The following is a 15,065-nucleotide window of genomic DNA, read 5'->3' on the forward strand; positions in this document are numbered from 1 at the left end:
AAAGATTGTGCAGTTACGGGCACTTCTTGGATGTAAAGATTCCATTGAAAGCAAGGTTGTTAAAGGTTCAGGAATTTTAAACAAATTCAATTCCGGTTCAGGAGAGAAAATCAGCAAGCTTAAATGGGTTCTGGACCGTAAAGAACCTTTTTATCTGTAAAGTATTTCAATTCGGTCCAGGAACCTTTTTTCCCGATCAATTTAAATACGGTCGAGGAACCTTTTTTCCGAATCAGATTAAATAGGGTCCAAGTTTCGTATTCAAATGAAACAATACACAACTTGGATCGAATACGGACCTGACGATAAACAATTATCCACTTGTGAGCATGAAAGACTAATCCAGGTGCTGGCTGTCTCGAGAATCTAAGGTACAGTCACCGGCAAAGATAATGGTAGGCAAATGGTCCACCACTATTTTCCAGTGATGTGCGTCTACGCGTAAACAACGATAGTCTACATTCTACACGTCGACTATTTTATATACGTAGATTACGTAATCTATGTAAACAACATCGCGAAAGGTGATAACTTAGCGAAGGGCGCCGTGGAATTAAAAGAAAATTATACTACGTATCAGTTGCTGGTGTGTGAAGGAAACTTTTCATACTCTTTCTTCCAAATTCGAACAATTTCTCACCTAGGAAGAAACCTAATAGAAATATTCTAGTGTGTGTTTTTTTTGGGGGGGAAAAGACCACTCTTGCCTCACGACTGCCATCTGTTGTCTTTTTTGCATACTATTTATCTTCTTCCATAGTTGATGATAGAAGAGAAGAGACATTTTGTTGTAAGTAGGAATCTTTTCATTTCGTTAGGAACAAATATAGTTGAAAATGTCACTTTCCTTTCATGAAAGCCTTGAAAATTAATTTTAATGTACTTTAGATTGCCTACGTAGTCTATGTAAACTACAACCCAATGTAATCTACGCGTAGATTACGTGTAGACAACGCATGTAGACGTAAACGTATAGTCTACGGCACATCACTGCTATTTTCATTACTTTTTTATTCTACGTTCTGTGTTGTTTTAAGGAATGAAACTATGTTGGTTCGAAGCAGGCAATTCAATTCCAATTCATTCATCACACATTGTGTAATACAGACCGAATGAAAATGGCTGTGGACAACTTGTCTACTGTTTCTTTCGCCGCTGGGTGTACAAGGTAGAAATGGGCGAAACGCAAACGCTGCAGTCACATTAGGTTACCCTCTCTCCATGTAGCCCCATTCTCTCGCGCGCGTAGCAACACTGCCCTTCCCTGTTGTGATATCTGCTGGGAACACAGCAGCCTCACGTTACCTCATCGACGGCTCCTATTGGATGCGGTTCCTGGATCGGATGCCGGAGCAACACGTGACGGGTTTGTTTGAACTCAATGTGACGCCACACTAATATAGTCCATAGCGTTATGTACAGCAACTCTTCGACAAGGGAGTTTTTGAACCTGGCCCACGAAAGATTTATTCCCTGCGCTACGTTTTCTACAACCGCAGTGTGACATTCCAATGTAAAACGTACTCGTGGACATTTTTAGAAAGCAACTTTTAATCGGTCAACCCTGGTTCAAGAATTGTAGCTAAATAAATTCAATCCCGGACTAGGAGAGAAAATCAGCAAACGTAAATGTGTTTTACACAGTGTATAACCTTTTCATATTTAAATTCGTTCCAGGAACCTTTTTTCCGGTTCAATTTAAATTCGGTCCAGGAACTTTTTCCAGAATGAATTTCAATCCGGTCCAGGAACATTTTTTCTGTAATTTAAATTCGGTCCAAGACCCTTTTCTCCCGCATCAATTTAAATACGGTCCAGGAACCTTTTTTCAGGAACAATTAAAATACGGTCAATGTAACAATACGCAACTTGGACCGAATTTAAATTGTGCGAGAAAAAAGGTTCCGGTCCCAATAGAACCCATTCGAAATTATGGGTTCCTGGACTTTTAAGGACCCTGATTGAAAGTCGATGCAGTTGTTGCAACCCAGAAGTGTTCGTGACTGTGATGCCATCACGAACTGGTTTTTGATCAGCATTGTTTATCCAAAAGGTAAAAGAATTTTGTTTGGAGTTCACAGACCTACTTTCAATCAGTGCACCAACACACATTTTTGTTCTCCCCGAGTTCCCTTGTCTTCCGCTAACACACTCCATAACCTAGCATCTTCCTTCTAACTGCCAGTTCAATGTGGAAACGGACCTGGATGCAAATAACAGGAGGCAGGGCCTTTCAATGGAGGGGTCTTTGGTCTCAATGCACCGTTTTAGCGTCCCTTCCTTCCTTCTTTATGCCCGCTCTCTCCACTGGACCTATAATTGCCTCTGAAAGCCATGTGAAAACAAAACACAAGCGCCGACGGGGAAGAAAAAGCAGGAAGAAAGTGTGGGAAGGTTTGTAAGCGGAGAGTTTGGCCTTTGGACTTTTCAAGTCGCCTTACCCTTTCATGCTTTGTGCAGGTGCAAGGCGCAGAAAGACAAAACCTCAAACTGTAACTTATTTTGATGTCGAAATATCTGTTTTCTTAGTTCCCTGTTACGAGCAGAGGTGACACCACATTGGGCAATGACCCGCCCAAAATATTGCTGCCCCACCTAGTCACAAAGTAGGAAAGTGTAAAGATAATGGTTAATGCGATGGGAAAGCTTGAAAGATTCGAACCCATGACCTCTGTGTTCGTAGCACACTGCATCCTGCATCATGTAGTTCTGAACGTAAAATTTAAAACTTTTTCAGTGCAACTGTAATTTGCATATACGCCAATATTTACACTTTTATGATTAATCCCTATTTGGATCATGTAATAACAATGTTATTAACAAAATATACTCTTCTTTGAAGATGTAGACTTCCCTGATGGTGCAGTGGTAGGGTCGTCGCCTTGTAATCAAGGAGTCCCGGGTTCGATACCCGGTGGAGGCACATAGTGGTTCGGATCCCACTTTAAACTGTAGGTCCAGTCCCGATTAGCCTTGCTGTGCATAAAGTGGACTCTAAACACCAAATGAATCAATCTTTGAAGATGTGGCATCTGAAATCTTTAAAAGTGGCCCACAGGCCAGGATTTTGAAGGGGGAGGGGTACATTTTTTTTTAGCAGTCATCCCTCATTTTGCGATCTTTTTATGCCTGCAACGTTCTTTTTCTTAGGAAAACTGGGCAAAAAGGGGGGGGGAGGGTTGATGACTCCCACTAACCCTCCCTTGGCATGCCACTGCACACTGCACTGCAATTGTTACTGCATGTTACCATGTTTGTTCCAAGGAAACCTTTCACAGTTGAATAGACAGTAAAATAAAAGTAAAGTGCTCCCTTGTGCTTTGCACCACGCCTTGAAGGGGTGTGAGGTTATGGCCCCACACTTTCTTGATTTGGCTGAGCTGGGGTTGATGTGATCAGCACCACGACCCTGGCCGCCTTTAACCCCCAGAATTTCCTCCAGGTGCCCACTTTATACGACTCTGGGTGGGCGCCGTAGCCACTTGAACAGGTTGAAAAAGTCCCGGTTCTCCCTGCCGGGGATCGAACCCGGGTCTCTCGCATGGTAGTCATACATGTTGAATAGACAGTTGTTTTTTTTTTGTTTTTTTTTTCAGAATGTTGCATGTATCACCAAAACTAAAGCTCCTGCAGACCTTGACCATCATTTATGCATTTAAAATGCATAAAAATTTGAAAATATTGAAATTTTTATAATGTTATACACAAGCACATAGCCAGCGGGAGGGGTCGGGTGGCTGAAGTCCCTCCCAAAATCCTAAAAATTTAATTAGTGCATAGTGGTAATTGACCCCAACCTTTTCAACTTTAATTGGCGGATGCTGATAAGGGATGAGACCCTTCTGAAATATAATTCTGGCTACAGGGCTGGTTATATGCATATTATTTGTTGGCCGGTATTGCTGCTACAACCATTTTCCATTATCATCATCTTCTAAGAGAACCAATCGCAACAAGCCTAACCTAATGACCACAGATCATTTACCACCCCCAAAAGCTACCAGCCAATGGGAATGCTTGAAACAGCTGCAGCAGCAATCACTACCTTATTTATTATATTCTGTTGAAACCATGAAGAATGAATGTATAATGTGGGAAAATGTAGAATACAGGAACGTAAAATTCCATGAAAAACTCAATATGCTGACCAAGGCAGAAATTTATTTTATTTTAAAACATAAACTAAACGTAACGTTTCAAACTTCTAGCAAGGTCTTCTTCAGACTCTGTACCAAGAACAAGTACCAAGAAATTTGTACTTGGTACAGAGTCTGAAGAAGACCTTGCTAGAAGGTTGAAACGTTACGTTTAGTTTGTTTTAAAATAAAATAAGTTTCTGCCTTGGTCAGCATATTGAGTTTTCCATATCATGGAAACAAGGCTTAATGGTGTTGTAATATTCCGCTGGAACATTTATGTACTCTTACATTGCAAAATAACTTGTCGATTTCCTTTAATTATTCTGCATGCCAAAATTAAATCCTTCTAAATTTACGACTACTTGTAACATATGCTTTCTTTACAGTAACATCCTGTGATCATGACGGAAAGAAGATTATAGTTGGAAAATCATACTACAGTAACAACTGCACATTACAGTGCAAATGCAGTGAGGATGGATCATTCAAGTGTGAGGACTTCTCTTGCCCGAGGCCACTCTTCAGGATAGGGGAAGTAACTGGAGACCCTGCATGTCACGAGCGTCGCGATGACCCACGAAGCGATGAATGCTGTTCTGTTGTGGTGTGTGCTGGAATCATGCAGATGGAAGATGATTTGATGAAACATTCCAGTGGTAAATATTCATAATATTTACATCAGTATAAACTTTTCTTTGAATTTTATTTAATCTATAGCTATGTGTGTGTGTGTGTCATGGCGACTCGTGGCTTTTCCAGAGTGTAGGAAGAAGTTATGGTAAACCAAGGAAGGTTTCAAAAATGGGTTCAATTACATTCACACGTCTTGCTTGTAGTACCCATTGCATTTAGAATGTTAGCTGCAGGCCCATGCTCAAGGTGTGGCAAGTGGCCCTTGCTCCTCACTTTGAACTACGAAATATTTAAATGTAAACCTATAAAAATTGACGAAAATAACATTGACGATATTTCAGATTTTACAAGAATTTATATTTTCTTCTCCCTCCCTATTGTGTGGATTGACGATAATAAAAAGTGTTGCTTAAACTTCGAAGTTATGCTAAATGCTTCTAAATTGTGGTATTTTTTGGATAATTGTAATTCTGCATCTGCTTTTCTAGAGTTTTGAACTTGCGTTACTTTATTTACTTATGTAATAGTGTAAATTTCCCCCCCCCCAAATTGTTTAAAATGGTGCAACAAATGACATGGGTTCAAAATCGAACTTAAAAAGGTTTGAGAAAATTGTTTACCCCCAACTTTCTACCGATTTCCATAAAATCTTCTGACGTACTAAATCGGGCAGGATGAAGAAGTGACAGAGGATGGATCGTGGCATGGTTGTAAAAAAGCTTTCTGCTGGATCGGCATACTCTCTTTCATTTGAAACATGTCCGCTGGTGAAGTACAAATAAGATTTCCCTCTCCCAGGGATTGGCGTTTGCAGATTATGCTAGAAATGGTGCTAAGTGCCAACAAAGATCAAATTGTGCTTGGTTTAGTAACATTTTGTTGGGGTTGGCATCGCTGATTGAGGAAAGTCTTGCTGGTTCCTCGATCCTTGCCAATCTCCGTAACATTTCCCCACTCCCTTCACTGCCCCTTCCAGCCCCCACCCATCTGTCTGTAGGATGACTGCCGAGGTTTCTCAGCGAGCGGCAGAAAAGCCCACATTCATCGTCTTTGGACTGCTACTGGAGCGAGCGAGGGCAGTCAACTCTTGACAGTAGCTAACCTAGGCAATTGTACGTATATTGCGCTCATACAAGCTCGTAATTTTATGACACGCATTAAACTCCTAAAAAGTAGAGAACTGAAAATAAGTAAAAATGAACTGCAAGAAGTTCCACACTTCTTACATGGAGGAATCGCCCCTGGTGAGTGTGTATCTGGGTATGGATAAGTTTGGTGAACTAGCATAATTTATAATGTGCTAATTTTTCATTTTACACCTTGCACCTTCAAAGGTTACTATGAAGTTCGAAATACACTATGGCAATGCCTGCTACATTGCCCAGAGTTTTACTTCTTTATCATTAATGTTAATTAATGAGGGGTGGGGGCTTGCTCAAGGCATAGAGTCAGATATATATGGTGTTGAATGAGCAAGAAGACAAAAAAAGGTGAGCAAAATACTTCCCTTGGAAGTATTTGCACCCTTTGAATAAATATTATTGCCAGTTGACAAGGAAATACATCTAAAAATTCTATTGCTTGCAATACAATCATTTCCATAAGTCATGTGAAGTTTCTATTTATCATTTAAAAACAGGTATCGTACATAAAAGAATATTCTTAGTACTGCTTAATCATTTCATTTATAAAATAGTACTTAGTTTTTGTGTTTTATTATGTACATTTTAAGCACACAACTCATTTTTACAATGTTGTCTGCTGGGAACATAGCTTACATGCCCCCCTAATTGTACTGTGCAGCAATACATTGTAAACTATCCACAGAACAGAGAAATAACTGTTGAGCCATGCTTCAGTTATGGAACAAAAGACTTTTGTTGTAAAGGAAAGCCTGCACTTCAAAGAAAATTAATATAATTTTTGCTATGATAAATTGTTGTTTATTTGCGAATATTAAAAACTAAGTGTAAGTTAGGAGAATAGCATGTGTCCCAAGTGAGGGGGGAAGTCGATCAGGGCACCAAATTTTATTCTCGCCCCAGGCACAGAAATCACTAGCTACCTATTGCTCTGAATGTTAATATAATATAAATTATTGTTCCGTAGGCAACTGCTTCATCTTGATTTTGATTCCAAGTCTATGTACAAGAATAGATTAATTAATCATGGTAAATAGTGATTGATTGAAATGTTAATTCAAATATTTGAATTATAAATTTGCAAATCACCACTTGGCCTATTTGCACCTATCACATCCTAGGATGACAAGTCCTTAACAACAAGAACATAAAATATAGTTGTCATTAAAACAAAAAGTGTCATGATTAAGATTTGTTTTTCTTAAAGAAGTAAAATTCATTTTCACTATCATCTTTGCAACCAAGAAGTACAAACTATCTGAGGACTGCATCTCCATACCAATGATAAAAACAGGGTGTATAGTGACACTCTGCACCCATGCAGACAAGCTGCAGAACAAGATACAGCATCTCGTTAACACATGCGGTGCATGCTGCGCATGCGTCAATTGTGAAAAAGGACAGCTTACTCTGCAACGACATTCATGAGCATTTCTATACTCTAATTTCTTCATATAGGAGAAGTATTTATTTTACACGAGAGCGCTGAACTAAGCTTATATTACATTTCTTGGATCTGAAGTGAAAGAAAGTAATAATTCTTTTCCCACAATTGATGCATGCATCACTTCAGATCCAAGAAATATAATATACGCTTAGTTCAGCGCTCTCGTGTAAAATAAATACTTCTCATATATGAAGAAATTAGAATGTAGAAATGCTCATGAATGTCGTCTCAGAGCAAGCTGTCCTTTTTCCCGCACTCGTTCATGAGACACCTCTGGATACTGGATATGTGGATACAGCCACACCCCTTCACGCACACATGCTGTGGGCTTGGAGCATGGATATTGCCAGAAATATTTGTAGCGAACAAGTTCAGGTCATTGATATAAAATTGATGAGGTAGTTATTATAAAAATAATATTGTTACTGATAATAAAACTTTAGTGCCAATTATATTAGCAACTAACAATGATAATTATTATCGTCATTATAATTATCTTCTTATTCTTGGGGAAACTCTCATACTCGATGAGCGAATATTAGACACAGTGGTCTTCCTTTTCATTTTAAGAGTTCAAATCAGGCCAGGGGTCACAGGTTCTAATTTCAGTCTGGGCATTGGCTGTTCTTTGTGAGTGTCCCTTCATCAATTTCATCATATCATCACTCATCCTCATCGTTGCATTTAGCCAAAAGTGGCAGAGAAGTGAAAGTATAATAAACTAAATCATTCAATCATATTTTATAATTGTACTCCACCTGAAATACAGAGCAATATCTGATTAGTACATATATCTTGAAAAATACTTTAAATTGAAGTTATCAGGAGACAACTATGGCATATGATAATGTTACATCTTACACTATATATATCAGTAAAAATAGCTCCTAAAAGTAGACTTGTAATTACAATTTATATCAATCCAACCAATATATGATATATTTTGTTGCAACAATATTCAGAAGTAAAAGTATTTTTTGTTCACAAGAATCAGTGGCGGCTGCATAATACGTGCTACCGTGCTATAGCACGCTACTCAGTTTACTAAAATGAAAAGAAAGGAAGGGACACATTTCATAGATTCAAGATGTTTAATAAAACACTGCAGTGAAATGAAACTTCTCACGTTAAGAGGCTCAAAAATTTGCAGTGCGCTATGAAATTTGTCTGCTAGTGTGCTACACAGATCCACAGCACGGTAAGAGTTGTCATCTCAGTATAAGAAGAAAGTTTGTGGATAGCTTTACAGAATCAGACACTATTTTTTATTTTTTTTCGCGCGGTTCATGGTCATGCGCGTGGCATATGGAGCTGTCATTGTAAAGGATAATTGTGCTCTGTTGTTCCAAGCAGTGGCGTACGAGAGGTTGGTGCTAGGAAATTGATGGGGGCTACATCCCATCTCCAAATTTTGAGTTTCGGACGAAAGTAGCAAAGAACTCTGAAACAAAAAAAAAGTGTTAAATGCAAACACCCCTTAAAATAATCTACAGTTACCATTTTTGTCTTTGAATAACTTAAAATGAAGGCTTAAAGCGGTGACTGCAAAATATTTTATAGTTTATTCCAGCGTACATAGAAAGCAGCTGTGATACAGACCTTTACAATTCCAGACCCCTCGGGGAAAAAAACCCTGTGTATGCTAGCAACTCCAAGTGAGTGTGTAAATGTGTATGTGTTTTTGTGGGGGGGATAATTGTAAGTGCAAGAAACAACATCTACCTGTAGCACGCATCTGTGAAAAGTCACGAGCTGCCGCTGAATGTATAGTGATTGCATTGTCTCTTGCTTCCTTATATAATAATAATATAATTATCAGCTTCTTCTTACTCATAATTTTATTTATATCTGATAATTTTTCTTTTCTTTTCAGATTTTGGACCTTTGTTTGAGAATGAGCTAGATTCAGATATATTCAATGGTGGAAAAAGTAAGTTTATGAACTGAGGTTAACATCTATTATTTTTTCATTGCCTTATGCAATTGCATTTCTATAATTTTAATTAGGTAACATTTCAAAATTAATACTTGTCATTTGGTATACAATTAATGCAAAAATAGATTAATTCATGCAAAGACCTTACAAAATCGGGCTGTTTTGTTTCACAGCATGAAATTATGAGACACCATCGTTAATTCAGTTTTAATATGAAGTTTATTATGTTTATTATTTCATAAATATAACATTTCATCTTTTTCAAGAACCATGAATGAAGCCAAATATAATAATAATCTACCATCAGTTGTATAACACATCAATTAACTCTGTAGATAAATGTTTTTCTATGTAGAGGCATCGTGCAAGCTCATAGATCTGATTTCTCCCCATTCATAGCCATAGTTATCCTGCATGATGTAGACTTCTACTCCAAATGCTTTGTTTACTGCCCACCTTTGTGAAATGAAAGAAGGTTCAGTTGTCACACTAAGCGGCAGATATCTTGTATCGAGTATTCAAAAAACATAACATTGGACTAATTACACAGGCCTGCGAAATTGAAGTTATTGAAAAATACAAGAGACGTGTACGCTGAGTTTTATGTTATTGGGTGTGCTGATTTCGAAAATGACCTCCATTTCTTTCCATCACGTCAGGATGTTTTGTACAATCGATATCGATATTTTTGTTAAAATCCTATGTAAAAAGGAATTTTCACGAACAATTTTGCATGCACTATCTGGCAACAGTGGTTTTGATCCATTTAAATCTATGTAAAATCGATGCTTGGTGATGCAAATTGATTTATTAGCAATTGATTTTATTTTGCATAGGTTTAAATGGAAGAAAACCACTGTTGCCAGATCGGACGAGCCGCCTCTGGTCGAGAGAAAAACACAAAGTTCCCTTGCGTTTACACTTTTAACATCCCATTATGGTGAAGTTTCTAGAAAAAAAGCACCAACGTATTATGTTCATTTGTGTTTATTAAGGTAACATACATAAAATAGACGATTGACCATAAGGAGCAATGTATGTGTACATGAACGTTTGGTTTTGTTGTTTGTTCAGTTTACAATTTGTGTCAAACACAAACAAAGTTTATATTTAAGTACGTACCCTTTTGCCTTTGAAACTTCTTTTTGACGTTCTTCTTTTATGTGCAATCTCAGGCCTCTCTCGTGTTAACATCCAACAGTAGTCGGCGAGCATGTTCTTGTCCCATTGTCCTTGATATTTGCGCTCCATATCTTTAATATCTTGGTGGAACCTTTCACCCTGTTCTTCGCTGACTGCTCCTAAATTTTTGGGGAAATAGTCCACATGTGAGTGAAGGAAATATAGTTTGACACTCATGGAGCAACCCAACGCTTGAAATTTGTCCAGCATATTCATAACAAGTGCTTTATAGTCAGGATCCTTGTAATTCCCCAGAAATTTACTGACCACATCTTTGAAGGCAACCCAAGCTTCTTTCTCCGTTGTTGTCATGCTAGTCTCAAAGTCTTTATCCTTCATGAGCTTGCGGATATCTGGACCAACAAAGATTCCCTCTGTCAACTTGGTTGCAGATAAACCTGGAAACTTTTTGCACAGGTATTTAAAACAATCGCCATCTTTTGGAATAGCCTTGACAAATTGCTTCATTACACCTAATTTGATATGCAACGGGGGTAACAATACTTTTTTGGGTCAACTAAGCTGTTCCGAATCACATTCTTGGTGCCTGGTTCAAGATTTTGTCTTGTAGCCCATTCTTTCTTGACCCAATGTTGAGTCTTTGCACGGCTGTCTCACTCACAAATGAAACATGGGAACTTTGTATATCCGTCTTGTTGACAAAGAAGCATGGAGATAACTTTTAAATCACTGCAAATGGTCCAACCGTGGTCGGCATATTTTATTTTGTTGAGGACGAGAGCCAGGTTTTCATAGCGTTCTTGTAAATGTACCGAGTGTGCAACTGGTACAGATGCATACTGGCTTCCGTGATGAAGAAGGACAGCTTTCAGACTCCTTGTCGATGAATCTATAAACAGCCTCCATTCATCTTTATCGTAGGTGATATTAAATTTGCTCATCAATCCGGGAACATCAGAACAATAGACCAGGTTCTCCGCTTTCTCAAAGTACTGAACAAAGTCCTTTTCTCGATTCCTGTACCAATAAAAAGTGGTTCCTTTGGCCAATAAATGTTTTTCAATCTGGAGCCCAACAATTCAGCTGCCTCTTTCGAAAGGCCCAGATCTCTAATCAGATCATTAAGTTCAACCTGAGAGAAGGGCTGAGGTGAATCGCCTCCAGAGGGCTTATATTCGGTATCGGAGCCTTGACCGTCTGGATGTTCCGAGTCTGAAGACTCTGAAGAGATGACTGGTAATTCAGTTGGAGGCAAAGGCACTGGCACATAAGGTCCATGAGGAACGGGGCGTATGGCCGATAGAATGTTCTCAGGATAAGAGATTAGCTTGTGATTTTTTCGGTTATACCCGCGGACATGGCAGGCACAAAAGTAACAATCATCACAGTGGTTTCTCGGCTCCCTCCATGTCATAGGCATTCCAAAGCGTAAAGCAGTCTTCTTTCCGTTGAGCCATAAGCGTAGATCATTGAGACACTGCACACACACTTTATGAGGAGCCCACGATTTGTCCTGGTCTCCGAGTTTCATGCCAAAATACGCAAGATAAAGTTTTCTTACATAGTTTGTAATGGTTAGGCAGGGAGGAAAGCTATTCCACGCCGAAACAACATATTTATGGTAAATGTTCATACAAATCCACTTACAATTAAATTTTTCAAGAAAACATGACGTGATAGACATTTTTCTGTATTTTTTTCGAACTCAGCACGACAAAATACATAAAGTTCACCTATCACTTCCCTTGTATTTTTTTCATCGCAGGCCTGTGTTATCATTCCCATATTCATTGTATCAAAATATTCATTCATTCAGATGCCCATGAATATTGATTATTCACATATTTGCCTATGGAACATCTATTTCATTCAGATAGCCATTCTTTTAACAAACATTTGATCCAAATTTTGCCATTCCCATTCGTATTTCCTTGTCTTTCACTTCCCGTTATCATAACATTTGATATACAAGTGTGATTCGGAAAGTAACTGCCGTTTGGGTATAAATGAAACACCAGGACATTGTGAGAGTTTTTATTATATACAACTGAAAGAGACAACTCTAAGCTATTTTTCTACATAAGCACCGTTTCTGTTGAGACACCATATCGGCGAACAAGGTTTACAATACCCATGTCAAAGAAATCTGCTGCCTGTGCATTCAGCCATGGAAAAACTCATGGCAACTGTGTTTTGGGACAGAAAAGGGATACTGTTGGTGGAGTTCCTGAAACGAGGCACAACATGCAATGCCCAAGTGTATTGTGAAACCTTGAAGAAATTGCAGCGAGCAATTCGAAGCAGGCGACGTGGCATGTTGAGTTCTGGCATTGTTCTTGTGCATGATAACGCTCGCCCTCATACTGCTGCTCGAACCAAGGAACTTCTCCAACATTTTCAGTGGGAATTGTTTGACCACCCTCCTTACTGCCCAGATTTGACCCCTAGCGATTATCACCTCTTTTACACGAATAAAGAAGTGGCTAGGAGCACAGCGCTTCAACAATGATCAGGAGCTCAAGGACAGTGTTACTGCATGGCTGAATGCACAGGCGGCAGATTTCTTTGAGATGAGTATTGTAAACCTTGTTCACCAATATGACAAGTGTCTCAACAGAAGGGTGTTTTTGTGGGAAAATAACTTAGAGTTGTTTCTTTCAGTCTTTTATACCCGAGCGGAAGTTACTTTCCGAATGACCTTCGTATACTTTATTTGCCAGCGTATAAGATGCACCCCATTTTTTGTACACATTTTTAAGGAAATAGCTTGTGTCACTGAATATTATAATTAATTTACAGTATTTCAAATATGAAGCAATATGTAGGTCTACTTTCAACAAATAACTTATGCAATCTAACTAGGAAAGAATTTTCTTCATCAAAACTTATATTCAACTTTAGAGCTAAATGAAGTCACTTGAAACCTCATCTAAATCAGAATTGAAGGTACCGGTAGTCAAAAACTGAGTATTGATGTATAAGATGCACCCTACTTTTAAAGGGAAAAAAAGTGTGTCTTGTACGTCGGCAAATATGGTATTGGCTAGCCTGCCATTTGCAAATCCATAGTTAATTTAAATCAGACTTGAGCAGCTTGCTTCCACTTGTGATGGCCAGGAATCAATCTGTGCAATGAGAGCTTAACACTTGCATTGAGTGGTAAAAAGAACTGTGTGAGGAAGGATCCCTCTTTCTCATGGAACCATCTTCTGTTTTTTCTGCCATGATTACAATGCCATGCTGTACTGTTACGAATTAGATGAGAGGTTTTTCACCACAAATGCTGTGGAAAAACTTCCTGCCTTGCTCACTCTTATTTCTGCCCATCTTCATGGACGTCTGCAGGATTTTTTCCAGGGGCAAGCAAGATATTTTTTCCAGGAGAGGGCTGCGAACAAAGCATATATTTCCCCACAATAGTGTTGTCCCCTCAAAGATATTGCTTCAATTTAATTTTTTCATGTTCATGCAATAATTAACATGTATTATTGTGGCTGAAATTAAATTATATGTAAGAAATATATAATTTTTGTTTGACTTTCATTTTCCATGTGGAGGCGTGGCCCCCCTTGCACCCCTTCTGGATGTCCACACTAATATTAGTACTACACTACCACTGCTCCCTCTGCAGTCCACATGTGTATACGAGAGTGCTCTTTCACAACCACAGCAGGTTAACCAGGTGTGACTTAAATGTATTCATTGTGAAGAACAAAAGAATGTTGGGGTTGAAATGGCAAGCTGCTGTTTTATTACAGTGGACTCTAAATTCAAACTTGGATAATTCGAATTACTCTGCAGTTCAAAGAGAAGTTTAGTCCTCTTGAAATTCCTATTGAAACCAATGTTAAAAATTCATATGTAATCCGAATTTTCAAACCTTTTATTTGGATAATTCAAAGGCAGCTATTCAGAGACAGATGTAAGGAAGAGAAATTTTCTGTTTTCTGGTATGCGGCTTCCAACCTCTCCTCAATAACGTGGGATTCATGTGCAGGTCCTTGAACCCCCAGTAGCCAATGATATGTGAGTCTTCCTATCTGCCCTCAGTTGTGAATTGTGATTAGTCAGGGTATGTTGTACTAACTTAATTACTATTGAGAGAGGAATTCCTTTTTGCTTGCACTGTAGAACCATGCTTAAAATACGGCAATTTTTACTGCAAGGTCCATTGCATGTCCATGAAACTGTAGTACAATAGTTTTTATTTCAGTAAAGAAACACTTAACAATGTACGTTCCAACCCTCTATCAAAGTCTTCCTCAGACTTGAAACCAAACTAAAAGTGTTTTTTTTTTTTTTTTTTACTGAAATGTAGAAACACTAAGTTGCTGACCAAGGCAGTTTATTAAGATAAAAACACTTAACGGGTAACGTTTCAACCCTGTATCAGGGTCTTCCTCAGATGAAGAACTAAACTAGTTTAGTGTTTTATATCTTAATAAACTGCCTTGGTCAACAACTTAGTGTTTTTAATATGGAAGCAAGGCTTAATTATATTGAAATGTAGAGTGTTTTGGTCAGCATATGTAATGTTTTTTTCTGTCATGGAAACAAAGCTTAACTGTGTTAGCAGTAGTTTTTTTTATTGTTTTATTAACTTTTGTTAATTCAAATTGTTTTCA

General features: G+C 38.4%; 1 protein-coding gene across 4 annotated transcripts in view; it reads left to right on the forward strand.

Moving 5' to 3' along the window:
- Window positions 1–15,065, forward strand: part of sas (stranded at second transmembrane protein) — a 186,510-nt gene that overhangs the window by 113,064 nt on the left and 58,381 nt on the right. For all 4 annotated transcript variants that reach the window (XM_083137678.1, XM_083137676.1, XM_083137680.1 and 1 more), the window contains exons 3-4: window positions 4,526–4,795; window positions 9,235–9,291. In XM_083137678.1, the coding sequence (XP_082993804.1) occupies window positions 4,526–4,795; window positions 9,235–9,291 (327 nt within the window). The remainder of the gene's footprint in view (window positions 1–4,525; window positions 4,796–9,234; window positions 9,292–15,065) is intronic.

Source organism: Lepisma saccharinum, chromosome 16 (assembly GCF_977018435.1).
Source record: "Lepisma saccharinum chromosome 16, izLepSacc3.1, whole genome shotgun sequence".
Lineage (NCBI taxonomy): Eukaryota > Metazoa > Arthropoda > Insecta > Zygentoma > Lepismatidae > Lepisma > Lepisma saccharinum.